The 26,078-nt window shown below is 45.0% G+C and overlaps 1 protein-coding gene across 1 annotated transcript in view; it reads left to right on the forward strand.

Moving 5' to 3' along the window:
- The first annotated feature begins 3,793 nt into the window (after positions 1-3,793).
- The window catches only part of PACC1 (proton activated chloride channel 1), a 38,700-nt gene continuing 16,415 nt past the window's right edge, over positions 3,794-26,078 (forward strand). Inside the window, exons 1-2 of the mRNA XM_080824326.1 lie at positions 3,794-3,957; positions 7,767-7,863. Of these exons, the coding sequence (XP_080680452.1) occupies positions 3,922-3,957; positions 7,767-7,863 (133 nt within the window). The 5' untranslated portion in view covers positions 3,794-3,921. The remainder of the gene's footprint in view (positions 3,958-7,766; positions 7,864-26,078) is intronic.

Raw genomic sequence — 26,078 nt, forward strand, 5'->3', positions numbered from 1 at the left:
AGGATCTCCAGGTTAAGAGAGGCCCTTCTAAGCCCTTGAATAGAATATCATCCCCGTCATGATGCAGCACGTTCCTCAATAACATCCCTGACCTATAGTGTGCTGCTTCTCTGAGCCCTTTCTCTCTCTACAGTTCCATGTGTTAGTAACTTCTTTGTGCCCAAAGATACTCCCTATAATTTCTACTCATCAGATCTCCCTTCCTCTCCCTGAGATACTGAGTATAAATCTGTGGGCATGCTCATATGCCCTTGAATTTTTCTAGGCATTTCTCCGATTGCCCTTCCCTACTTGAACCCAGATTCATTTTCCCCAATGAATCAGTCACCTGCAAGGAGAATACAAATTATTCAAAGAGAAACAGAATAACTTTTAATAAGATAATTGGTTGCACGGGGGCACGAAGGAGGCTGAGGAGAATCCCGGAGGTAATGAGAAGATTAGAAACAGCAGGAGAGGGGCACCTGGGTGGCTCAGTGGGTTAAAGCCTCTGCCTTCAGCTCAGGTCATGATCCCAAGGTCCTGGAATCGAGCCCCGCATCGAGCTCTCTGCTCGGCAGGGAGCATGCTTCCCCCTCTCTCTCTCTGCCTGCCTCTCTGCCTACTTGTAATCTCTGTCTGACATGTGATCTCTATCTGTGAAATAAATAAATAAATAAAATCTTTAAAAAAAAAAAAAAAAAGAAACAGCAGGAGAGTAACATCCTAGCCTTAGTAGGGAGGAGGAGGTGGTATTCAAGTCTGGGGGCCTGGGTCCCCTAGCTGAAGCTAGAACCACAAAAAGACTTTGCATCAGGGGCTGGAGCCATGGAAGGGACACTGCCAGGAACAGGGAGCAAAGAAAAGAAAAACCTTGGCTTCTCCCCTGCCCTGACCCCCTCTAATCTCCCAGCAGTGCTTCCTCTTGACTAAATTCAGTGGAAACCCAGCTACAGGCCTGTCTGCCCTATGTGAAAAGTCGTTTGTTTGTTTGTTTGTTTGTTTTTCCACCTGTAAGCATCAGGTGCAATGATTAAAGCCACCTTGGTTGGCAGCGGCATCACTGGGATCTCTGCTGCTGCCATAACGGAACACTCTCCCTGTGTGTCCCTCTTCACATCGTCTTCCATCTGTTGTAAGGACTTGAGTCATAATAGGTGAAGGGATCACCTTACTTAGTATGACCTCATTTTATCTAATACCTCTGCAACCATCTATTTCCAAATGCGGTCCCATTCCGAGGTACCAAGTTAGGACTTCAACATACCTTTTTGAAGGACACAATTCAACCCATAACAAGGATCTTTGGGATCTAGATGGTAATTCAAACCATGAGACTAAAGAGGAGGCCATTTCCCTAGCCCCTAGGGAGGGAGTTGAAGGGAGATCAGAGCCCTAGCTTGGGAATGTCATCTTGGAGAATTGAGGGGATGAGGAGAATCCAGCAAAGGAGGCTGAGAAAGAGCTTTGAGTGAGGCGAGAGCCAAAGGGGAGGCATGTGGGGTCCTGGAGGCCAGAGGAGGAAAGTAGACAGGGAGGAGAGGATCAGCTGAGGCCAAGGCAGCTGACAGATCAAGAAAGAGGATAAAAAACAAAACAAATGAATAAACAAAAAGCAGAATCATACCTATAAGTACAAAGAAAGAAATGGTAGTTGCCAGAGAGGATGGACGAAATGGGGGAAGAAGAGTGGGAGATGCAGTTATGGAATGAATGAGCCACCAGAATAAAAGGCACGGGAGAGAGAATATAATCAATGATCTTGTAACCACATTGAATGGTGACAGATGGCAGCTACACTTGTCGTAAGCACAGCATAACCTATAAACTTGTTGAATCACTATGTTGTGCAGCTAAAAATAATGTAACGTTGTGTTACAACTATACCAAAAAAAAAAAAAACCCTCATGAGAAAAAGAGGAGGATGGAGAAATGGACATCTGATTTGACAACTCTGAGGTCATTTGTCAATTCTGAGGTCACCGAATTTCAGTGGAGCGGAGAGGATGAAAGCCTGATTTGTGTGTGCTCATGAGAGAATGGGGGGGAGAGGACTTGGGAACAGCTAGTACAGAAAATTCTATTTATGTGTTCATGGTTTCTCCACTCTAGCATGGGAGAGCCAGAGACCAAGGACCTGGGAATATCCCATTTGTTTCTGTGTCCCAGGGCCCGGTGTCGTATTTGTTAAAACCATGTTAAATATTGTACTAGTATCTCCTTCAGATGTGGGACTCTGTAATTTTCCAGTTTGGTCTGAGCAACAAAGAGTAGAGAGGATCGGTAGGGCTGGACTAGATTTTTCTGGTCTTTCAAGCTCTAAAATTCTATGATTGTGTGACCTGTTCTATCCACCAGCCTCGCATTAACACAGCTAGGAATCTAAAGAGTTGTTTGTTGTCATTTGTATTTGCAAGCAACTGTTAAATGGCTGGAGTAAGTGTTCCATTCATAAACTGAACATCGTTGAGTACCTACAATATATATGGTATATGTGCTATGTATATGGTCCCATTAAAGATGCAAGACCAGGGAACCCAGGGTGGGGGAGGATGGTCAGAAGAGGTGAGGGAAGCCTCCCTCCACTAATACTCTGGAGGTCCAGGAGGCTTTGATGTGGTTGGTGCTACTGTGGTTACTGCTGAAGAGGCCCCGAGTGGCCTGCGTGCAGGGCCTCGCAGAGCTGCAGCTGCCCAGGACACAGAGCAGCATTCACCAAAGCATAAGTGACCTCTATTTGCCTCACCACTAATCAGCCCGGGGTGGCCACAGAGAATGGCAGTTCAGGCAGTGGGAGGAGGGGAAGATGCGGTCCACAGATCCACCCTGCTACAAACCAGACACCGTATTCTCCACCATATCCAGGGCAGGAGGCTTCTGCTGCGGGGGAACAGCACTTTTGTTTTTTGCTGCATGATCTGTAGGCTCTCAGTAAGGCCCTGTGAGCAGGACAGGGTTTAGGCATAGATAGGAGGGCCCAGGGTATTAACCAGATCTGCGAGAGGTACACCTCAGGGCTCAGTGGGTCAAGCACCTGCCTTCAGCTCAAGTCATGATCCTGGGGCTTTAGGATCGAGCCCTGCTTTGGGCTTCCTGCCTGAGGGGAGCCTGCTTCTCCCTCTGCCCATCCTTCCTGCTTCTGCTCTGTCAAATAAATAACATCTTAAAAACAAAAACAAAACAAACAAACAAAAACCTGTGGGAGAGGGGCAGAGCCAGGACAAAAAGCTAGACGTCCTGACTCCCAACTGTCTGCCCTAGGAATAATGGAAAGTATTTGGATTCTGTAGTCTGTTCCTGGATTAAATAATATTCATTTCAAAACAAACAAACAAAAAATACTTTATGATTGCCTGGCCCAAATGCTTTCCGAAACAAGGTACCTCCGTTTCCTTGTAAAACAGGGAGCAAAATGTCCAGCTCACAGGGTTCCTTGCAGGATCAAGGGCACAATATGAATGAAAGTGCTTTGTAATATACAGTGTTCGGCAGACATTTATTAATGGTTAGAAACCACCAGACTGCCTCTTGCACTTATAGATTAGGCTCTCCCACTCATCTGATCTGACCTCTTTATTCCACTTTCCACTCATTTTCTCCGTCCCTCCTCTTCTAACATACAGAGGAAGTGGGAGGTGAAAAGAGCACGTGCGTCTAACGCCTGGCTTAAACGTGGCTTTGGGTAGCGGCGCAGGTTTTGCCATTCCAGAGTTGCTGAGAGATGCCTCTTGCCCAGAACTACATTTCCCAGCAACCCTCCCGCGGCAGCAGGGGGAGCGAGGCGCATGCGCCGAGTGCCGCCCCGCCTGGTCTCGGGGCCGCACCTCCGAACCGGTTTCGCCCCGCGGAGCCGGCAGCTTAAAGTGCGGCGGCTGCAGTCCTCGCCCGCCGCTGCTTCCGAGGCGTGGCGGTCTCTGGTGTACCTCAGCTCGGGTCAGTGCCATGATCCGGCAGGAGCTCTCCACATCCTACCAGGAGGTACATGGCAGTTGGGGGCGGGGGCGGAAGCAAAGTTTCCCGTGGGGCATCCGAGCGGGGTCCCGGGGTCCGGGCGGGTGGGGTGCGGGGGGCGTCCCGGTGGCTCGAGTGCGGTTTTCGAGCAGTGCGGCGGGGGAGGGGGTCCCCGCGTGCGGAGGAGCGGCGGAGCAGGAAGGAAGCGGGACGCCGAGCCTCCTCCGGATGCCGCTGGGGCCCCGGAGGAGCCGCGACGGGTAGCGGGCAGGTGAATGATTAAAGCGGAGTCGGACCCAGGCAGCTGCGCGCGGGCGGGCCTTGACCTCGGCCGATCTTTGCAACAAGTGGCGACACGGGCGCCCTTCTCCCAGCTAGAACGGATGTGCGGGAGGCATTAGCCTCTCTGCAAGCCCAAGGCCTCGTGGCCCCTTGCAGGTGTAAATGACAAGGGTAATTATGCCTTGTTTGGAGGCCCGCCTAACTTTGCAAAGGTGCTTCTCGCCGAGCTCGGTTTTTCTTAACTGTCTCATCTCCCACTACTTTATCACTTTCCAGCTCTTTGTCTCTTTCTTGTTTGTCCTGAGCTACAGGCTGCAGTTCCAGCTTTCCCTCACACCTCCTGACTCCCCAGAACTAGTGAACTGCTCTCCTCCTCCTCTCAGGTCCTATATCCTGGTCATCTCTGGGGATCATCCTCCCCTGTCCCCCGCACGGTGGTCCCCTCACTTGAGAGTTCAGTCAGTTCCACATCTTCAGTCCTCAGGTTTGTGTCCCTGTGTCTCCTCTGGACAACTGCGTGAGATGCTGTGTCACCAGCTCTCCCTTTGGTGTCTCCTATGCTGTGCAGGTTCCTTTTGAGACCCTGCCTTGATCCCACATTCCTTTTCACAAACACGTGATGCTGCCGTTGAACTACCCAGAGCAGTCCAAACTTCTTAGCAGCTTTCAAAGCTCTGCTCAGAGTCATATCTTCAATTATCATCTCACCCACCTATATTCTAACCTCACTGGAAACTCTCTGTTTCCAAAGGTGCACCTGCTTTCCTGTCCCTTTTCTGCTTTCTCACAGTTTCTTTTTCTTTAACTGTCTCTGAAACTCCATTGGTTGAAATTCCACCATCCCCCCTTTATTCAAGGAGGGATCTTTAGTCCCACGTGCCCCATGGAGACTGACTTCCCAGATCAGTCTAGCATTCTGCCTGCCCTTCTCCTATGTACTTCCTGTTGTCTTGATCAATACTGACCGCTATTGGTGTACATTCCTCGCTTTGTAAATGATACCGTGTGGATCAAGCAGATGGCTTAGCCCTAGAGTGCAAGGGGAAGCCGAGTTGAAAGTCAATGAGATTTGCCTAAGGCTTGCTATTTTTTAGTATAGGACCTGGTCTGGAATCTGACTTTGGGACAGATTTCTATATTTCTCCTACCACCTCCTTTATCCAAAAGGAGCCAGATGAATTTTAACCAGTGCTGTGGATTCTGTGGTCTCTAGATTCTGTACCATAGACAGGGAATTCCGAGGAATGAGTTGTGTCTTTCCTCTGAAAGTTTTCAGGTTTATAGGGAGAAGAGCATAGTGGATAAATACTACTTTCAAGTCAGAAAGCTTGTGTTCCTAACCTGGCTCTGCTTCTGGCCATTTGTCAAGTCACTTAACTTCTCTGAGCTTCGGGTTTCTTCATTTGCAAAGGAGGGTAGTGATAGGCCTTATCTCCTATACCAGTGAGTTGGTATAGGGAATGTGCTTAGCTCAGCGCTTGGCAGGGAGAGACCCCTCAGTGAATGATGGCTCTTGTTAATAGAGCGTGGGCAGCTCCTGCTTTCTAGGGAGCTTTGGGGTCCTGGTTTGTAGGACCATGTCCCTCACTGTCTGTACTTAACCTGCAGTATCACCTTTCCCAGCAGGGCTCCTAAAATGGTTATGAAAATATAGGCAGTTATCCTGCTTGTAGGGACAAGGCCAAAGGTAGAGTCACTTTCCTTTTGGGGGCACCCCAAGATGGAAGACACCGAAAGGACCCTTCCCCTGACCTCCTTCAGTGGCTCATTTTGAAGTCCCTGTCTCTTGCTTTGTTCAGAAGGAGGCCTCCCAGAGAGTGGCCTGGATCAGTCCTTCCTGGATCATTCTGAGAGCAGACCTAGCTCTGAGTTAAAGTGCTTTGCTGAAGGGGGATTTTGGCTTTGGGGATGGGGCAGGCAAGGAGTGGACTCATTAGGGCTGCAGGTAGTCAAGAGGGGAACTGGGTTGGGCTGAACCTGGGTAAGGCCTGGAACACAGAACTCTGGGCCTTCTCAGAACTAACATCCTTCTTTCTCTTTGGCCAGCAAGAGTCTTGGGACCTCTTGCTCTGTGCTCCCACGACCCGTATCTCATAGTGTCTTCTCCAGCCTCCTAGTCCTCTCCCACGTGTTGGTTTTCTTGTGAGCTTGGAGGTCTTCACACTGAAGGTTTTATCTGATTCTAAGGGGCAGGAGTGGAGGCATAGAAAGGACGATAGAGGCACTTGGCTGGCTCAGTGGGTAGATCGTTTGACTCTTGATACTGGGGTTGTAAGTTCAAGCTGCATGTTGGGTGTGGAGGCTACTTTAAACTACGATTAAAAAAGAGAGAGATTGAAGACCAGTAGATACATGAGAGTTTTATTTTAACCCAAGTCTCCTGGAGATTAATCTTTAGTGAAAATGTTTTGAGACCTTCAGTGTTGACACTGTGAACCTAAGAAAATACTTAGGAAAGCTACCCCCTTCCCCTCCCTCCTAATTCAGTGATAAGCCCTCTAAATTCTGGTCTTGATCTCTCTTGCCCTCTTCCTCCTCATTGCTACCAGAATTGTTGGTTATCATTGTATCCTTTTATCCCTAACCCCTCTCAGTGGCACTTCCCCCATTTGCCAGGTGAGAACACGATGAGGGGAGATTGAAATTACCAGCTACCAGGCTGTTAATCAGCATCTGTTTCTGGGATGGACTCCCCTCTCCATTTCGTTCTGCCATTTGCAGTTGGAGTGAGTAGACATGAGCCAGAGTGCTGGAGAGCTCTGACACCAACTTCACTGTTGCCTCCTGTCTCTTAGTAGACTCTTTGCTGCGTTTCCTCCTTCTTCTCTGGGAAGCCGTTAAGATTATAGGCTTTGGAACTAGACCAACTTGGATTTGACTTTTGGCACTGTGGCCATGGAAAGTGTTGTGGTTGAATTATGCCCCTCCAAAAAGATGTGTGGAGGGTGTGAACCCCTAGTACCTCAGAAACTGACCTTATTTGGAAATAGGGTCGTTGCAGATGTAATTAGTTAAGAGGAGGTCATCCTGAAGTAGGGTGGGCCCTGATCCAATATGGCATCTTTGTAAGAAGATGACCATGTGGAGACACAGAGACACACAGAGACTCCGTGTGAAGATGAAGGTGGAGATTGGAGATGAGATGCCTTACAGGCCAAGAACACCGAGGCTTGCCCACCATTACCAGAATCTAGGAGAGCACCATGGAAGAGATTCTTCCTCACAGCCCTCAGAAGGAATCAACCCTGCCAACACCTTGATTTCAGATTTCTAGTTTCTGGGACTCTGAGGGACTCAACTTCTGTTCTTTTGAGCCACGTGGTCTATGGTGCTTTGTTAGAGCAGCCCTGGGAAAGCGATACACAGGAAGTTACGTGACTTTCGCAGGCCTCAGTGTCCTCATCTGTAGAACTGGTACAACACACCCTGCATCATGTGATTGTGTGTGTGTGTGAGTGTGTGACCATTGAGAGGCACTTTCTTCTTTCTCATTCTAGTCCTCACTAGCAGGGCTGATGCAGCTGACCGATTTGCCCTCTTTGTTCCCCCTCCAGCTGAGTGAGGAGTTGGATCAGGTGGTTGAGAACTCAGAGCGGACGGACGAGCAGGAAAAGGAGACAGACGGAGTCCAAGGTCCAGGAGTCTTACCAGGTAAGTGGGTTCAGCGCTGGGGCGGAAGGGCTGGAAAGTGGTGCTCTGCCGTTGCCGCAGCCAGAGGCCCCAGCCCGGGCGCCTTGCCAGCTGGGTACTTGCGGAAGAGGAGGAGCCCCCCTGCCCCGCAGCCCGGTGTCAGGTCTCCAGTATTGCCCCAGTTCGAAAGCTATCCATATTTAACCACCCTGGGGACGGAGGATGTGTCCGGGCCAGTGTCTGTTCTTTTCTGTGCTCTGGTGTGAGCCACTTCCTGAGGCCAGGCCGTTGGATACAGTGATCTCTGCTCTTCTGTTTGTTTTTCCCTAGGAGGCAGTTAGCAGTGGAGCCTCTTAATATCGGAGTCACTTCCCAGGGCCCTCTAGGAGAATATAGGCCTCACCTCCTGAACATCAGGTCTCCCCACGATTGTCGCTCAGCCGGGCAAGCGGGGTCCCGTGTGTCAGGCCGCGTCCTAGGGAGTCTTACGGACTCCCTCCTGGATACGCTCTGCTCCCTTATGTGACGTCCTGGGTAACACTTGACTTCCCAGACCGCTTGCTCCCTCCAGCCGCCTTCGCAGTCTCCTTCCAGCTCTTGGGTGTGGAATGTTTGTCAGAGGCCCCCATGTCGCTGTGGAGGGCAGCCTCACCCGGGCCGGCCTCCCTGCTGCCGTCCCCGCTTTGCTCCCACACGGGGCCACGTTCACACTCTTAGCCCAGAGTGTACTATCTGCTCCACACGTACGCATCTGGTATATCCACATGCCCCCTGATAGCTCTGCTTGACTGTCCCAAAGGTACCCTAAACCCCAAACTGACCTCATGATCTCCCCGCTCCCAGCGTCGTCCTCTTCCGGTATTTCCTGTGTCAGGGAGTGGAACCCGCCACCCATCCAGCTGAATCAGAGCCCTTTTCTTCCCCTTCCTTCCCTTCTTCCCCTTTTCCTCTGCGCTCAGCCGCGCTGGCCTTCTTTTACTTAGGCCGCGCTCCCTCCCGCCCTCCGGCATTTTCGTAGTTTTAGTCCTCTGCCTGGAAGGGTCTTCGGTCTGTCATCTAGTTAATACTAATTGTTCTTCCGCTCTCGGCGCATCCACTGTTCTCCACAAAGCCTTTCTGACCTCCTGGCGGGATCGCTTCCACCCTCCAACCCTGTCCCTTGCGGCCTGCACACCTCTCTGTTGGAGCCGTCCCTCATGGGACGGTGGATTCGTTTCCCTCGCACTTGATGAACGTTGGTGCCGCCAGCGCGGGAGCTCGTGAAGGTAGACACCGGTCCGTTTCCCTCACCACCTTGGCCCTGGCCATGCAGGAAACATTTGTTGAATAAATGAATGAGTGAATGGAGCCTCAGCCTAACTCCCAGCTTCTCGGGTGGATGGAAGGAGGTGGACTTCTGCTCCTCTTGATGCTTGCATTTATGGGGGAGAGGACTGAGATGGGATCTTCTGTGATTGTGCTTAATCCCCACAAGACTGTAGAAGGGAGGAGACCGGAGGAGGAGCTCTTTCCTGACTGCTTTCTCGGGGCCAAGCTCTGTCCTCCCCGTTGCCCCCATTGAATTCTCATAGCTATCACCTCCAGGGAGGTGGTCATCCTGATTTTCATGGATGAGGACCCGAGGCCCAGGGGAGTTAAGGAAAGTATGGAAAGATCCCTGGGCTGATAAACAGACTGGATCAAGCTCTGTCTGACCTCAGACTCTTTCTACCACACCAGTGCCTTTTAAGAAGTATTTTAAGCATCCTTTTATTAAAGCCTCTTGCGTAAAAGGTAGTAGCATGTCTGCCCCCACTCTGGCTCTTGGCACTGCCTCTGAAGCCCTCAAGCCCCAGGGAGAGAACGGTACATCCGTATTTATCCGCCTTAGCTCTGTATATTAGTTTCTGTTGTCTCTATAACGAATGACCGCAAACTTAGTGGCTTAAAGCAACACAGGTTTATTATCTTACAACTCCGGAGGGCAGAAGTCCAAAATGGGTCTCACTGGGCTAAAATTAAGGTTTCAGCAGGACTGCGTTCTTTTCTGGAAGCTCTAAGGGAAAACCCATTTCGGTGCCTTTTCGAGCTTCAAGGGGCTGCTCACATTTCTTGGCTCATGGCCCTTTTTCCATCTTCAAAGCCTCCCGTGGCCGGTTGAGTCTTTCTCATATCTTATCGTTCTGACACTGACTTCTGCCGCCGCCTCCGTGTTTAAGAGCCCTGTGGTGGTGTTGGGCTCACCCAGATAACCGAGGAAAATCTCCTTGTCTTAAAGTCAGGTGAGTGGCAGCTTTAACCCCACCTGCTGCCTCAGTTTCTCTTTGCCATGTCACTTGAGCTGTTGATATTGCCAAGAATGCGGCCTCGGACATCTTTGGCAAGTGGTTATTCTGCCTGCTGCACACCCTGCCCTCTTGCCCCCGGTCAGAAGAGGATGGATGGAGATGGCCAGACGAAGAGGAGACAGGCCAGACTTGGAAAGATGAAGCGTTCTTTTGTGTTTCCTCTTAGAGATAAGTGCCCTGCAGACTGGGAAGTGTTTGTGATGACCTTTGGCCTTAGCTTCTCTTTTGCCTCCGATTCCTGGGGCCTTAAATCCTGAGGTCAGCCTGAGCAGGAAGGCGGACCTCAAGCAGAGTAAATTTTGGGTAGTTCCAGGCCCTGGCAAGAGCCTCCCGTGCTTTTGGGGGACCCTTCTGGGTGCATCTCCTTTGTAGACCATAGAAGATCCAGACTCAGAAGTCTCAGTAGTGAGTCGGCCTGAGCTTGATGAACTTGATGACCTGATAGACAATTCTCAGAGCTCGTTTCCAGCCTTTGAGCCCTTGAACAATAGTTCAACTAATGGTAATGAGGACAGTAGCCACCATTTATTTCCTGGGTGCCTTCATGTACAAGGCCTGCATAGGGCTTTGTGTTTGTGCTTACACAGAGCCATCACGGCCACTCTGCGGGGAAGCTGGTTAGTCTGGAGGCTTGGAGAGGTTAAGTAATATTCTCAGAGCTTCTGAGTGGCGGGGCTGGGATTTGAACCCGGGCTACCTCCCGGGGTGTCCTGACTCTGGCTCAATTTCTAGATGAGCTGCTTTTCTGCTCCCAGATTCTCCCCTTCCTCCAACCAGAGTCACCCCTGGACTCCTTCACCTGTTACTCCATGTGCTAAAACTACAAAGAGGGTAAATGAGGCAGGGTCCACCTTCAGGAACTCAGGACATGTAGAGAGAGAAGGCAGGTTCCCTGCAGAAGAACTTGTCCGTCCTTGTATAGAGCCTGCCCTGAACAACCTAATGAGGGCCTTTTCTCCCTGTAAGGTGCTTTCCTGGCACTTGGTACTTTTCCTTTGTAGAATTTAAATTTAGCATAGTCAAAAGGGCATACTTATTGAGTATAATTTTTTTTTCTTTTTAAGATTAATATATGTATTTTAGAGAGAGTGAGTGAGTACAAGCCAGCAGCAGGGCAGAGGGAGAGGGAGAGCAAGAATCCTCAAGCAGACTCCTTGCTAAGCGCAGAGCCAGATGCACGGCCGATCTCACGACCCTGAGATCACGACCTGAGCCAAAATCAAGAGTCAGACTCTTAACCGACTAAGCCACCCGGGCACCCCTTGAATATAATTCTTTAATGAGTTGTTACCAACCCCTTGGACCTGTCCCCGGGAGTGCTTCCGTGAGGCACTCCCAGAACTTTGTCTTTGCCCCCTTCATTGTAACTCCGACGCTTACTGCGCAGAGCGCCTGGTCCATTGTGGGCGCTCAGTATTTGTACTTGAGGAGGGGGGCTCGGGGGTGTGGAACAGGAATGTATGTCATCTGAGCAATTGGAATGAATGATTGAGGCTCAAGGAAATGGTAGGAACAGAAATGGGGCTTCAGAAATGAACAAAAGGGGGCTCCCTTAGCGAAGGAAGTGGGGTTAACCGGAGGAAGGGCGATTGCCCTGCGCAGTCCTAGCACAGGAAAGTACCCAATGGCTGGTGGCTACTGTCCTCATTAGGTGGAAAAGAAGGGGCTGGCCAGGGAGGAGGGAGGGCACCCGCAACCATGGAGAGCTCAGGATAAAAACAGGGTGCATTGGAAACTGGGTAGCGGGGTGTGGTTGGAGTGGTGGGTTGGCGAGAGAACTAGAAGTGGATGAGGCGGAAGGACAGATTGAGTCCGATTAGGGAGGGCTTTGGGTGGCAGGGTTTAGCCTTTACGGAGTGGGGCGTATTTAATGGGATTGGAGCGGACCGGTAAGAGGGGTAAGCGGTGCTGGCGTGGCGGGCTGCCGCGAGGAGCGGGAGAAGGGAGACTCAAAGAAGACTCTGAGGTTTGGGGCGGGTGAGTGGGCAAATGTAGACCCATTTCAGTCTGGAGGGGTGAGTAATTCGAAGAGAAGGTGCTCTTGTGCTGCAGACACATGAAGCCCCAGTGGGCGCAGTGTGTCTGGGCTGACAGGGCCCCGAGGCAGAGCTGAGCACTGGCACAGTGAAGGTGGGAGCCTCAAAGAAAGCCTGGGACCATGTGTAGAGGGAGCTGTGGAGACTGGGCCTCGAGGAATGGCCACGTTTGGGGACCAGGAGAGTGGGGGGAGCTGGAGCCTGATGGAGGGCCTAGAGGTGGGAGCCACAGGACAGGAGGCCAGTACTGGGATGCTGAGCCTGCTGGCACTGGGCAGCACAGGTTCAGGCTAAGCACCAAACGTTCAGGATCATGTTCCCAGTTTTACTCTCCGAGATAAGTAATTCCAATCCATACTCTGAGAGCTTCAATCTGTTTCCTCTCCATCAGGGGAATCCCAACCACTTACTCTCTCCAAAGGGAGAAATGAGAGCAGACATGTTAACTGAATAAGCAGTTTATTATATCACAGTTGAAATAAAATTGAGGAAGACACTTGGCTAGTTAGTCATTACAGTCAGTTCTCCATGGAAACAACTGTATATTAATAGAATTGACAAAGATCAGCAGCCAAAGGAAAAGATATATTGGATCTCCTCAAAATGAAAAACTTATGTGCATTAGAAGACACCACCAAGAAAGTGAAAAGACAGCCCGCAGGATGAGAGAACTTTTCAAATCACATGTCTGGTAAGGGACCTGTATTTAGACTATAGAAAGAAATTTATGATCCAATAATAAAAGGACAACCCAAATAAAAAACGGGCAGAGAATCTGAATAATGTTTCTCCAACACAGAGGACTGATAAGCACACGAAAAGACGCTCAGTGTCAGCTGTCGTCAGGGAAATGCCGATCTACACCACAGGGAGAGGTGTTTGGTTGTGTAACCTTCATGCCTGTGAGGATGGCTACAGTCAGATGGACAAGTTTTGGTGGAGAAGTAGAGAAATTAGGACCCCCATCGATTGTTGGTGGAAATGTAAAATGATGAAGATTTTTTTTAATGGTAAGATGTATTGGTGTCTTGTTTGAGAATTGGAGTGTCACGGCGTGTGCTGTGGGGAAAACAGTCTGGCAGTTGCTGAAAGTTGAAATCCAGAGTTACCATGCGACCCTGCATTTCTACTTCTAGGTGTATATCCGGGGGAGTGAAAACTCATGTCCACACAAAAACTCGCACATGAATGCTCATAGCAACACTACTCATATGGCCAAAAAATGGAAGCAACCCAAAGGTCCATCAAGTGATAAATGGATAAATAAAATGGTATATTCACACAATGGAATATTATTTGGCAATAAAAAGGAATAAAGAACCAATACGTGCTATGTCATGGATAAATTTTGAAGATCTCCATTAGGTGAGAGAAGTCAGACACAGAAGGTCCCATGTTGAGTGATTCCATCTAACTATCCAGAATAGGCAAATCCATGGAGACAGGAAGCAGGTCATTGGTCTCCAGGGACAAGGAGGAATGGAGGAATGACTCCTAATGGGTATGGAGTTTCTGTTTGGGTAATGAAAACGTTCTGCTAATTACATAGTGGTGGTGGTTGCACACCTTGTGAGTATACTAAACACTAAATATATTCACTTTAAAAGGGTAAATTTTATGGCATGTAAATCGTATCTCAGAAACCCCACCAAAACAGCAAACCTACCACATGACTAAAAAGGAAAAAAAAAAAAAAAAAAAAAGGAGACCGCTCATTCCTTCTTTGCATTCAGAATGCATCTGGGCCCCGTGCTGTTTGCAAGGTGGAGTTTTGCAGGGTTACGGTGGACAACCAGTTCCCCCTTCCTGGGAATAAAGGTCCCACTGTGTTTTCAGAAGTTGAACTACTCACCACACATCCCTTTACATTCTGGGGCAAGTCTGGGTTTTGGAAGCAGTGCTGTCATGGGTTTTGTAAAACTCCTAGATTACCTTTCCCAAGAAAGTCTTGTGCATTATTTTTGACTGTCTACTGTCATGAGTTTGCATTCATACAAAAGATGTATACTTTTGGGGCGCCTGGGTGGCTCATGGGTTAAGCCTCTGCCTTTGGCTCAGGTCACGATCTCAGGGTCCTGGGATGGAGCCCCGCATCAGGCTCTCTGCTTAGTGGGGAGCCTGCTTCCCCCCCCCCCACCCCCGCCTGCCTCTCTGCCTACTTGTGATCTCGCGCTCTCTCTGTCAAATAAATAAAATCTTAAAAAAAAAGTATACTTTTAAAACACATTCATCCAGCTTGCCCCAGAAAAGCCAGTGTTTGGTTTTTCCAACCGTGGAGTGCATAGGACATTTTGACAAATGCCCAGCACTTTTTTTTTTTTAAACTGGTAAGATGGAATGGTGTCTTATTTCAGAATTGGAGTGCCACGGCGTGCGTGGATGATAAGTAGTTTCACAGTTTTTATTTAGCTTCATGCCAATTTGTGGATCAAGAAAAGGCCAGGAGAGGAGCTCCCCTCGGCTTCTTTGAAACAGAGGAGCCTCTTGGACAGTGTTCCCACGAGAGTAATTTGTCCAAATAGCTCTACCAAAGAAATCCAGGTGATGCAAATTGTCATGTGATCTTTTCGTGTCTTAAGTTCGTTTTTTTTTTTTTTTTTTTTTTTTTTTAAGAATTTTCAACAAGTTGTTGGGGGAGGGGGGGAGTCACCTCTTTCCCTAACCAAAGGCATCACGAAAGCGCAACATTTCAAATCATGTTTACGTGGCTTCTCATAGGGTGAATGGCTGCCTGCAGATGCCCGTTACTGTTCCTCTTGATTTATGGCTTAGCCAGGAGGAAGTAGACAGTGGACCTGACAATGTCCCGAGCTTCTACTTGTCAAGAAGTTATATTCTTTCAATCAGATCTTCTTTTGTCCTTGTTAGTGACTGGAACGGAGTACTCCTGTTCGCTGCCGTGCTGGGAATCGGGATCTCGGGACCTCGGGGCTCTCATTCTCTGCCAGTTATAGACGCTGGCACCTGGATCACTGCACAGAGGGTGGGTTTGGACCACGTGGCCCTTTAGGTCCCTGCCAACTCTTAAAAATTCTATTCAGATGTTATACTTAGGTTCTTCAGTTTTGTCTTGGGATTTTTTTCAAACCTTGTTCGGATGTCAAAAGCTGGTCCCTGTTGCTACTGCAATTCGGAGGCCCTGGTGCGAGGAAATGTTCTTTATAATGTTTTGAAGTGAACCTGTGGGAGGCACCTGGCTGGCTCGGTCAGTAGAGCGTGCGACTCCTGATCCTCAGGGTCATGAGTTCAAGTGCCGTGTCGGGTGTGGTGGTTGCTTAAAAAAAATCTGAAAAGTGAACCTGTGGTCCCACATGGGCTGCGAGAGGTGGGAGTGCTTTCCAGGCGGAAGAGCTTGGGTAGGTCCGTGTGTACACAGACCACTACACTTTGAGTCTCGTGACCCTGCAGCCCAGCTACGCGGGGCTGATCAGGAATCAGCACCTGAGCTAAGGGAAGCCACCTCTAGGCGGGGGATGAAGGACAGCAGGGTCCCGTGATGTGTGTGACAGTTTCCCTTATCCCGGATACTCTCTGGGAGGGGGGCTTTGCTGGTACGGTGGAGCACAGTCCTAGAGAAGCATGGAGAGCGAGCAGGTGGCAGAGCCACCAGGAAGCAGAAATTGACACTGTCCCTAGTAACAATAAGCAGTAAAAGTCGAATCAGAGACACAGATTGGAAAAGAGTCTTGCTTTAATTCCTGTTGGAGAACTAGAGCTGCCGCCTTCCATGGTGGCTCCCGCTCGGTGCCCCAGGGGCTTCCTTCGGGCTTCCTGGTTCCTCATTGCTCTTTGTGGCTGTCAACATCCATTGCCTCCCGTACCCTGTTCTTTACTGTCTGAAGGAACCTCACAGACACTTCTGGGAACTTACACTTCCATGGAGTTAGACTTCCATGTAATGTAGAAACTTCCTGCAATAGTTGGCCACGAATAGCAAGGGACTCCATTTGCTTCAGAGTTTCACGAGCCGGGGGTGCACGGCTCTTCTCCTGCAGGTGGGAGGTAGCTAGCTAGTCCTGCAAGACTTCGTTCCTCTGTCATTCGGGTCATCCAACCATCTAACAGGCATGGAAATTTTATTTTTGGCACCCCCCCCCCCAATTTATCATTATTAAGAAATGGTAGTGCTGTGGTCTTCATTTTTGCTATCTTTATCAGTGAAGGCTTTGTTTTTTAAGGAGTAGAGGGCACACTCCATTTCTCTGGTGACATGAAGGCATTAAACGGGCACTCTGTGATGCATTTTGCAACGTTCTCATTCCTTTTAGACATCCTATAAAATTAAAATGATTATTTCCTTTTCACATGAAGAAGGTGAGGCATGGGAGACCTAAGTAAGTTGTCCTGGGTCTTGGGGTCATCAGGAGCAGAGCTGAAGCCTAAATCTCTGACACTAAAGCTTGTGCTTGTGACCCCTCGGCTAGATGTCTGGACTTGCAGTTTAGAAAATAAATGAATAATGAACACCAAATTATTTCTTCATCAGAATCCTTCTGATGCTTTGGGCACCGGGCTTTGTGACCTCCACAGAGCCTTTGCTGATCTCTGCCCTTCTCCCCATACCTGTACTTCACATTAAGCAAAGGAAATCTCGCAGTTTATATCCTCTTGTCCTTCTCTGTCTGTGGCACTTTTAGCACAGATTGTCAGTCGTTCTCTCTTGGCATCTCCCTGAAGCCCCTAGTACAGAGTGTTGCACATAGATTTGGTGTTCGATTCATGTTTGTAGAAGAATAGAATGAAGGACTTTTCTTTAACCTAAGACCCTTTGATAGTTCTGTGCTGATGGTGGTGGGTTTTTTTCTTTTTTTAAGATTTTATTTCTTTGTCAGAGAGAGAGCACAAGTAGGGGGAGTGGCGGCAGAGGGAGAAGCAGACTCCCCACTGATCAGGGATCCCAACTCGGGGCTTGATTTCAGGACCCTGCGATCGTGACCTGAGCCAAAGGCAGACACTTAACTGACTGAGCCACCCAGGTGCCCCTGTGCCTTTGTGCTTTTAAATAAAAGAAAATGAAATAATTATAAGCAAATACTCTTATATCTTTGGATTTAAAGTCCATTTTTTATAGGGAGCATATTGTTAGGTCCTGTTTTTAATTCAGGCTGACAGTCCCTGCCTTTTTTTTTTTTTTTAAAGATTTTATTTAATTGACAGAGAGATCACAAGTAGGCAGAGAGGCAGGCAGAGAGAGAGGGGAGGAAGCAGGCTCCCTGCCGAGCAGAGAGCCCGATGTGGGGCTTGATCCCAGGACCCTGAGATCATGACCTGAGCTGAAGGCAAAGGCTTTAACCCACTGAGCCACCCAGGCGCCCCCAGTCCCTGCCTTTTAATTGGAATGTTTAGTCCATTTACATTTTTTAAGTTGAAGTATAGTTTACTTATAGACCAATACATTAGTTCCAGATTACAACATGGTGATTCAAGAATTGTATGTAGTACACAGTACTCACCACAATAAATTGCCATTTGTCACCACACAAAATCAGTACAAAATTATTGACTATATTCTCTATGCTGTACTTTTCATCCCCAGAACTTACTTTAAAACTTACTTTAAAAGTTTGTATCTTTTTTTTTTTTTTTAATTTAAAATATGTGTATGGTTTTCCACTCATTTTGATTCAGGTTGCTTTAAGTGCTGCTTCTGTCTGAAGGAACATCCTTCTGGAAGCCATTTTCCCATCCATGAAGCAGGAATTAGAGCTCTGTACCAGGCAGTGCTGCTTATGCTTCCTTTTCTCTCCAGGGAGGCAAAGAGGAGGTCCTCTGCAAGGGGCATGTTCTTGTGGGAAGCTTGCTGCCAGGAAAGCTTGAAGTTTGAATCTCTTAGTTCCTTTTTTGTTCTGTTTTGTCTTTTTTAGTTCTCTTTTACCTATCACCCCTCACCCTTCTCTCCTCTGACAACCTCCACCTTGTTCTCTGTATTTATGAGTCTGTGTCTGTTTGTTTTGTTTTTTAGATTCTGCATATAAGTGAAATCATCTAGTATTTGTCTTTTTCTGTCTGACTTAATTTCACTTAGCATAATAGGGTCCATCTATGTTGTTGTGAATGGCAAGATTTCATTCTTTTTTTTATGACTGAGTAATAGTCCACATCTTCTTTATCCATTCCTCTATTGTTGGATACTTGGGTTGCTTTTGTATATTGACTATTGTAAATAGCGCTGCAGTAGACATCTTTCTGAATTAGTGTTTTTGTTTTCTTTGTGCAAATATCCAGTAGTGGAATGGTAGTTCCATTTTTCATTTTTTGAGGACCCGCCATTCTGTTTTCCATAGTGGCTGCATCAGCTTACTTTCCCACCAACAGTACATGAGGGTTCCTTTTTCTCCACATCCTTGCCAACAGTTATTTCTTGTCTTGTTGATACTAGCCATCTTATTGTGGTTTTGATTTGCATTTCCCTGATGATTAGTGATGTTGAGCATCTTTTCATGTGTCTGTTGGCCATCTGGGTGTCTTCTTTGGAAAATTGTTTTTCAGATCTTCTGCCATTTTTTAAATCTAATTTTTGGGGGGTGATACAGGAGTTGAATGCATTCTTTATATATTTTGGATATTAACCCTTTGTTGGATATATCATTTGCAAATGATATATCATTTAGTAGGTTGCCTTTTCATTTTGTTGCTGGTTCCTTTGCTGTGTGAATGCTTTCTAGTTTGATGTAGTCCCAATAGTTTGCTTTTGCTTTTGTTTCCCTTGCATAAGGAGACCGGTCCAGAAAAATGTTTGCTGAGGCCAGTGTCCAAGAGATTAGTGACAGTGTTTTCCTTTAGGAGTTTTATAGTTTCTGGTCTTACATTTAGGTCTTTATTTCATTTTGAGTGTACTTTTGTGTACAATGTAAGTTGTATGGTATAAGAAACGGGTCCAGTTTTATTTTTTGCACATAGATGTCCAATTTTCTCAAAACCATTTGTTGAAGAGACTGTCTTTTCCCCATTATATATTCTTCCCTCCTTTGTTGTAGATTAATTGACCATATGTAAACATGGGTTCATTTCTGGGCTACCTACTCTGTTCTGTTGACCTCTTGTCTGTTTTCTGCCAGTGCCTTACTGTTTTGATTACTATAGTTTTATAGTATAGCTTGGAATCTGGGATTTTGATACTTCCAGTTTTGTTCTTTCTCAAGATTGCTTTGGCTATTCACAGTTTTTCTTGGTTCCGTACAGATTTTAGTATTATTTGTTCTAGCTCTATGAAAAATACTATTGGTATTTTAAGAGGGATTCATTGGATCTGTAGATTGCTTTGGGTAATATGGGTATCTTAACAATATTCATTCTTCCAATCCATGAGTGTGGTATCTTTTCATTTTTTGGTGTTACCTTCAGTTTCTTTCAACAGTTTTCAGAGTACTTGTCTTTCACTTCCTTGGTTAAATTTATTGCTGGGTATTTTATTCTTTTTGATGCAATCATAAATGGGATTGTTTTCTTAATTTCACTTTCTGCTACTTTGTGTATAGTGTATAGAAATGAAACAGGTTTCTGTATGTTAACTTTGTATCGTACAAATTTACTGAATTCACTTATTAGTTCTAATGGTTTTTAGTGGTATCTTTAGAGTTTCCATATATAGTTATCATGCTATCTGCAAAAAGTGACAGTTTCACTTCTTCCTTTCTAATTTGTATGGTTTTTAGTTCTTGTCTGATTGCTGCGGCTAGGACTTCTATTTCTGTGTTGAATAAAAATGGCAAGAATGGTCATCTTGTGTTGTTTCTGATCTTAGAGGAAAAGCTTTTAGTTTTTCATTCTTGAGTATGATGATAGTTGTGGGTTTGTCATATATAGTCTTTATTATGTTGAGGTATATTCCCTCTGACCCTTTGTTGAGAATTTTTTTTTTTTTATCATGAATGGATGTTGAATTTTGTCAAATGCTTTTGCTGTGTCTACTGGGATGATCATATGGTTTTTAGTTTTCATTTTGTTAATGTGGTGTATCCCAATGATTTCTTTGCAGATATTGAACCATCCTTGCATAAATCCCTCTAGAATAAATTCCACTTGATTTTGGTCAATGAACTTTTTAATGTATTGTTGAATTTGATTTGCTAATATTTTGTTGAGTATTTTTGTATCTGTGTTCATCAAGAATATTGGCCTGTCATTTTCTTTTTTTGGTAGTGTCTTTTGTTTTTGTGTCAGGGTAATCTGAACAGAAATCTGTTCAGATTTTTTATTTCTTCCTAATTCAGTCTTAGAAGATTGTATATTTCTAGGAATTTATTTCTTCCAGGTCGTCCAATTTGTTGGTGTATAATTTTTTGTAGTAGTCTTTTATAATCCTTTTTATTTCTGTATTAGTTTTAATCTCTCTTTCATTTCTGATTTTATTCTTTGAGTTCTCACTCTTTTTTTCTTGATGAGTCTGGCTAAAGTTTTGTCAGCTTTGTTTATCCTTTAAAGTACCAGCTCTTCATTTCATGATTCTTTTCTTTTTTCTTTTTCTTTTCTTTTCTTTTTTTTAGTTTCTATTTTATTTGTATCTGCTCTGATCTTTATCATTTCCTTCCTTTTATTAACTTTGGGCTTCGTTTGTTTCTCCTTTTCTAGTTTCTTTAGGTGTAGTGTTAGATTGAGCTTTTTCTTGTTTCTTGAGGTAGACCTGTATTGCTATAAATTTCTCTCTTAAAACTGACTTTGCTGCATCCCAAAGATTTTGAACTCTTGTATTTCCATTTTCATTTGTTTCCAGGTATTTTTTTAAATATTCCTTTGATTTCTTCATTCACTGATTTGTTGTTTAGTAGCATGTTGTTTAGCCTACATGTGTTTCTGCTTTATTCTAAGTTTTTTTTTTTTTTCCCCTTGTAATCAATCTCTAGTTTCATACAGTTTGTGGTCAGAAAAAATATTTGATTTCATTCCAGTCTTCTTAAATTTATTGAGACTTATTTTGTGACCGAATGTGATCCTTTCTGGATAATGTTCTGTGTGTGCTTGAAAAGAATGTGTATTCTGTTGATTTCAGATGGAATGTTCTATATATATATATATATGTTAAGTCTATTTGGTCTAATGTGTTGTTTGAAGACACTGTTTCCTTATTGATTTTCTGCCTAGATGATCTATCCATTGGTGTAAGTGGGGTGTTAAGATGCCCTACTATCACTATATTACCATCAATTTCTCTCTTTTTGTTTGTTAATATTTGCTTCATGCATTTAGATACTCCAGTGTTGGGCATAGATATTTACAATTATTATATCTTCTTGTTGGATTACTTTATCATTATGTAATGCCCTTCTTTGTCTCTTGCCACAGTCTCTGTTTTAAGTTCTGATTTTTGTCTGATATAAGTACTGGTACTCCAGTTTTGGGGGCTTTTTTGGTTTTTGTTTTTGGTTTTTTTCTTCTTTCATTTGCACAGTAAGTTTATCCATTCAGTCTTTCAGTCTTTTGATTGGAGAATTTAGACTGCTTACATTTAAAGTTTTGATAGCCATGTACTTACTGCCATCTTATTTATTGTTTTCTGGTTGTTGTTGTAGTTTTTTTCTGTTCCTTCTTCTCTTGCTCTCTTCTCTTGTGATTGATGACTTTCTCTGGTGTTATGTTTGCATTCCTTTCTCTTTATTTTTTGTGTTTTTATTTCAGATTTTTCATTTGTGGTAACCATGAGGTTCATGTATAATATCCTAAGTATATAGCAACCTATATTAAGTTGATGATTGTTTAAGTTCAAACACATTCTAAAAGCACTAAGTTTTTACTCCCCCTGTTTTTATGTATATGATATCATAGTTTACATCTTTCTGTTTTGTGACTTTCTTCACTAATGTTTTAGATATAATTGATTTTACTACTTTTGTCTTTTAACTTTTATACTAGCTTTCTAGGTGATTGATCTACTATCTTTATATTTAATTTCACCCACGACATTTTTTCCTTTCATAATCTGATTTTGTTCTGTTCTGCTTAAAGAAGTCCTTTTAATGGCCAGGTTAGTGGTGACGAACTTTAAATTTTGTTTGTCTGGGAAACTCTCTCTCCTGCAGTTCTGAATAATAACCTTGCTAAGTAGAGTTTTCTTGGTAGCAGGTTTTCCTTTCAACACTTTGAATATATCATGGCACTGCAATGTTTCTGCTGAAAAATCAGCTGGTAGCCTAATGGGATTTCCCTTGTTAGTAATTTTTTGCTTTTTTCTTGCTGCTTTTAAGATTCTCTCTTTGGGGCACCTGAGTGGCTCAGCTGGTTATGTGTCTGCCTTCAGCTCGGGTCATGATCTTGGGGTCCTGGGATTGAGTCTTGCTTCTCCGTCTCCCCCATCTTCCTGCTTGTGCTCTCTCTGTCTCTATCAAATAAGTAAATAAAATCTTTCAAAAAGGTAAGATTCTCTCTTGATCTTTTTTTTTTTTTTAAGATTTTATTTATTTATTTGACAGACAGAGATCACAAGTGGGCAGAGAGGCAAGTGGGGGTGGGATGGGGAAGCAGGCTCCCAGCATAGCAGAGAGCCCAATGTCGCTGGATCCCAGGACCCTGAGATCCCAGGACCTGAGCCGAAGGCAGTGGCTTAACCCACTGAGCCACCCAGGTGCCCCTCTCTTTATCTTTAATCCTTGACATTTTAATTACTATGTCTTTTGTGGACTTCATTGAATTCATCTATTTAGGACTCTCTGGATATCTCTTTCTTTATCCAGGTTAGAGAACTTTTCAGCTATTATTTCTTCAAATAAGTTTTCTGCCCCTTTTCTCTGTCTTCTTCTGGGACCTCCATAATGCAAATGTTAGTACACCTGAAGTTTTCTCAGAGGTCCTGTAACCTATCCTCAATTTTTTTTTCACTTAAGATTTTTAATATTTTCAAAATTAAGATTTTTAATATTATGACAGCTATATCCCACATTTTAAATTTAAATCAATTGATTAATATGTAGCTTATTATTAGTTTCAGAGGTAGAGTTTAGTGATTCATCAGTTTTACATAATACCCAGTGCTCATTACATCACATGCCCTCCTTAATGTCCATCACCCAGTTACCCCATCTTCTCACTCCCTTCCCCTCCAGCAACCGTCAGTTTGTTTCCTATGATTAAGAGGCCCATAGTTTTTCTCCCTTTCTGATTTTGTCTTATTTTTCCTTCCCTTCCCCAATGATCCTGTTATGTTTCTTAAATTCCACGTAAGAGTGAGATCATGTGATAATTGTCTTTCTCTGACTTATTTCTTTTAGCATAATACCCTCTAGTTCCATCCATGTCATTCCAAATGTCAAGATTTCATTTTTTGATGGCTGAGTAGTATTCCATTGTGTGTGTGTGTGTGTGTGTGTCTGTGTGTCTGTGTGTGTGTGTGTACCACGTCTTCTTTGTCCATTCATCTGTTGATAACACATCCTCAATTTTTAAAATTTTAAAATTCTTTTTTTCTTTTTGCTGTTCAGTGGGTACTTTCCATTATCCTTTCTTCTAGGTTGCTGATCCCTTCTGCATCTGCTAAAATGCTGTTGATGTCTTCTCCTGTATTTTTCATCTCAGTTACTGTATTCTTCAACCCTGGTTGGTTCTTTTTTACATTTTCTGTCTCTGTTGAATTTCTCACTCAGCTCATCCACTCCTCTCTAAGTCTTGTGAGCATCTTTATGACTTCTACTAGGTAGTTTGCTTATCTCTGTTTTGTTTAGTTCTTTTTCTTTTCGTCTTGTTCTTTTGTTTGGAATATGTTTATATGTCTACTCATTTTGTTTGACCCTCTGTGTTTTCATGAATTGGGTGAAACAGCTACCTCTCCCTGTTTTGAAAGAGTAACCGTCGCGTATGAACTTACCTGCACAGACTGTGTGTGTCTGCCTGTGTGTAGCTTTGGCTGGCTGACCAGAGCTGTAGTGGGTGCCAGATAGGGGTCCCCGAGTATTCTCTGCAGGAGGCATCCTGACAGGGAACACTGAAGCTGGCGGTGAGGATGGAATGGAGGTCTGGGGTGTGCCATGCTGGGGCCACGTGGCACTTGAGCAGGTGTGGGTTGGGGGGCACCTTGGGAATATGGCTAGAGCTGGTTTGGGCTGGGGGCCTGAAGCTCACTGAGGCAGTAGGTGGGCTCGAGCCTCTAGCCTCTGTCCTACCAAAGTGGAGGGGTAACATAAATGGTGGTGCGCACCAGCACATCTGACCCCAGAGAAAATTCTTGGAATCCCCCCCCTTCTCCCCGCCCTGGTTTGTCAGAGGCTCTAGGATTAGTGAATGGATTTCCTTCACCTTTAGTCATTTAAGCCTTTTAAACCATAGCTTTTTTTCTGTGCCTCAGGGCAGGTGAATCTGCTTGAGGGTCCCTCAGTGCTATCCCCCTCTACTCCAGTCTGCTGTGTCAGGAAGGGGTGCCAGTGATTACTGTGTTCCCAGCTCTCATGCTGTTCTCTGGGTGGTCCCTCTATCTTCTGTTGTGCAGAAGCTGTTCGATCAGCCATCGGTTCTTCAGGAGGAATTGTTCTATATCTGGTTGTAGAATTGATGTGACAATGGGAGGACATGAGTTCGGGGTCTTCCTAGGTTGCTATCTTGGCTCCTCCCCTAGTCTGTTGACATTTAATGTAATTATTCATATGGTTGGATTTGGTTCTAATAGTTTACTGTTCTCTGTTTGTCTCATGTATTTTTTTGTTTCTCCATATTTCTTTCATGCAGGCTTTTTTTGGGGGGGGGCAGCGAAGCAAAGCTTATTGAGTGATTTATTGAGCGATTGCAAAAGTGATAGTACAAAGCTCCCAAGGAGGGAGGGGACCTGAAGGGGTTGCCCTCATGCAACTTATAAACCTTATGATATTGTATAATTTTTGCTCTAGATAGTCTTATGTTTTAAAAATACATAAGCAGCTTTTTATATTTACCCACGTGTTTAGCATTTCAGTGATCTTTATTCCTTCCTGTATGTTTGAAATTTATCTAGTGTTAGTTCCCTTTGGCTCTCAGAATTTCTTTAACGTGCATCATGGTGCAGATCTGTTGGCGATGAATTCTCTCAGCTTTTATGTTTGAAAATATCTTTATTTTACCTTCATTTTTTGAAAGTTAGTTTTGCCGGAATTTAATTCAGGGTTGACAGAATGTTTTTTCTTCCAGCCCTTTAAAGATGGTCCGTTGTCTTTGGCCTCCATTATTTGTGATCAAAAGTTATCTGTCATTAGATATAATATCCTGTATGTAATTTGTCTTTTTTTTTTTTTTTCTAGCTGCTTTCAAGATTTTTTTTCTCTTCACATTTGTACTTTGACTATGACTTGCCTAGGAGCGATTTCTTATTTATTCTGCTTGACATATATGGAGCTTCTAGGATCTGCAAATTGATGTTTTTTTCCTCCAGTTTTGGGAAGTTTGGGCCATTATTTTTTCAAGTACTCTTTGTAACCCATTTTCTCTCTTCAGTAGATGTTGTTAGATTGCGGGATATTGTCCCACAGTTATCTAGATAGGCTCTGTTCAGTGTTTCCTTCAGTCTTTTTTTTTTTTTTTTTAAATTGGTTAACTTTTGTTCATTTAACTTCAGCTGTACTGACTCTTTTTTTCCTGCCTTCTTTGCTATTAAGACAGTGCAGGGAATTTTTCATTTCATTTCATTATTTTCCAGCTTTAGAATTTCTATTTGGTTTTTTTCTTAAAAAAAAAAAATTATTTGAGAGAGAGAGAGAGAGAGCGCGCGCACGTGCATGAGTCGGGGGGCAGGGACAGAGGGAGATGGAGAAACAGGCTTCCCGTTGAGCAGGAAGTCCATGTGGGTCTTGATCTGAGGACCTTGAGATCATGACCTGAGCTGAAGGCAGAGGCTTAAGTGACTGAGCCACGCAGGTGCTCCTGGTTCTTTTTTACAGTTTCTGTTTCTCTATTTCCCCTTTGTCCATTCCTTATCTATATA

This window comes from Martes martes, assembly GCF_963455335.1.
Source record: "Martes martes genome assembly, chromosome: 15".
Taxonomy (NCBI): Eukaryota; Metazoa; Chordata; class Mammalia; order Carnivora; family Mustelidae; genus Martes; species Martes martes.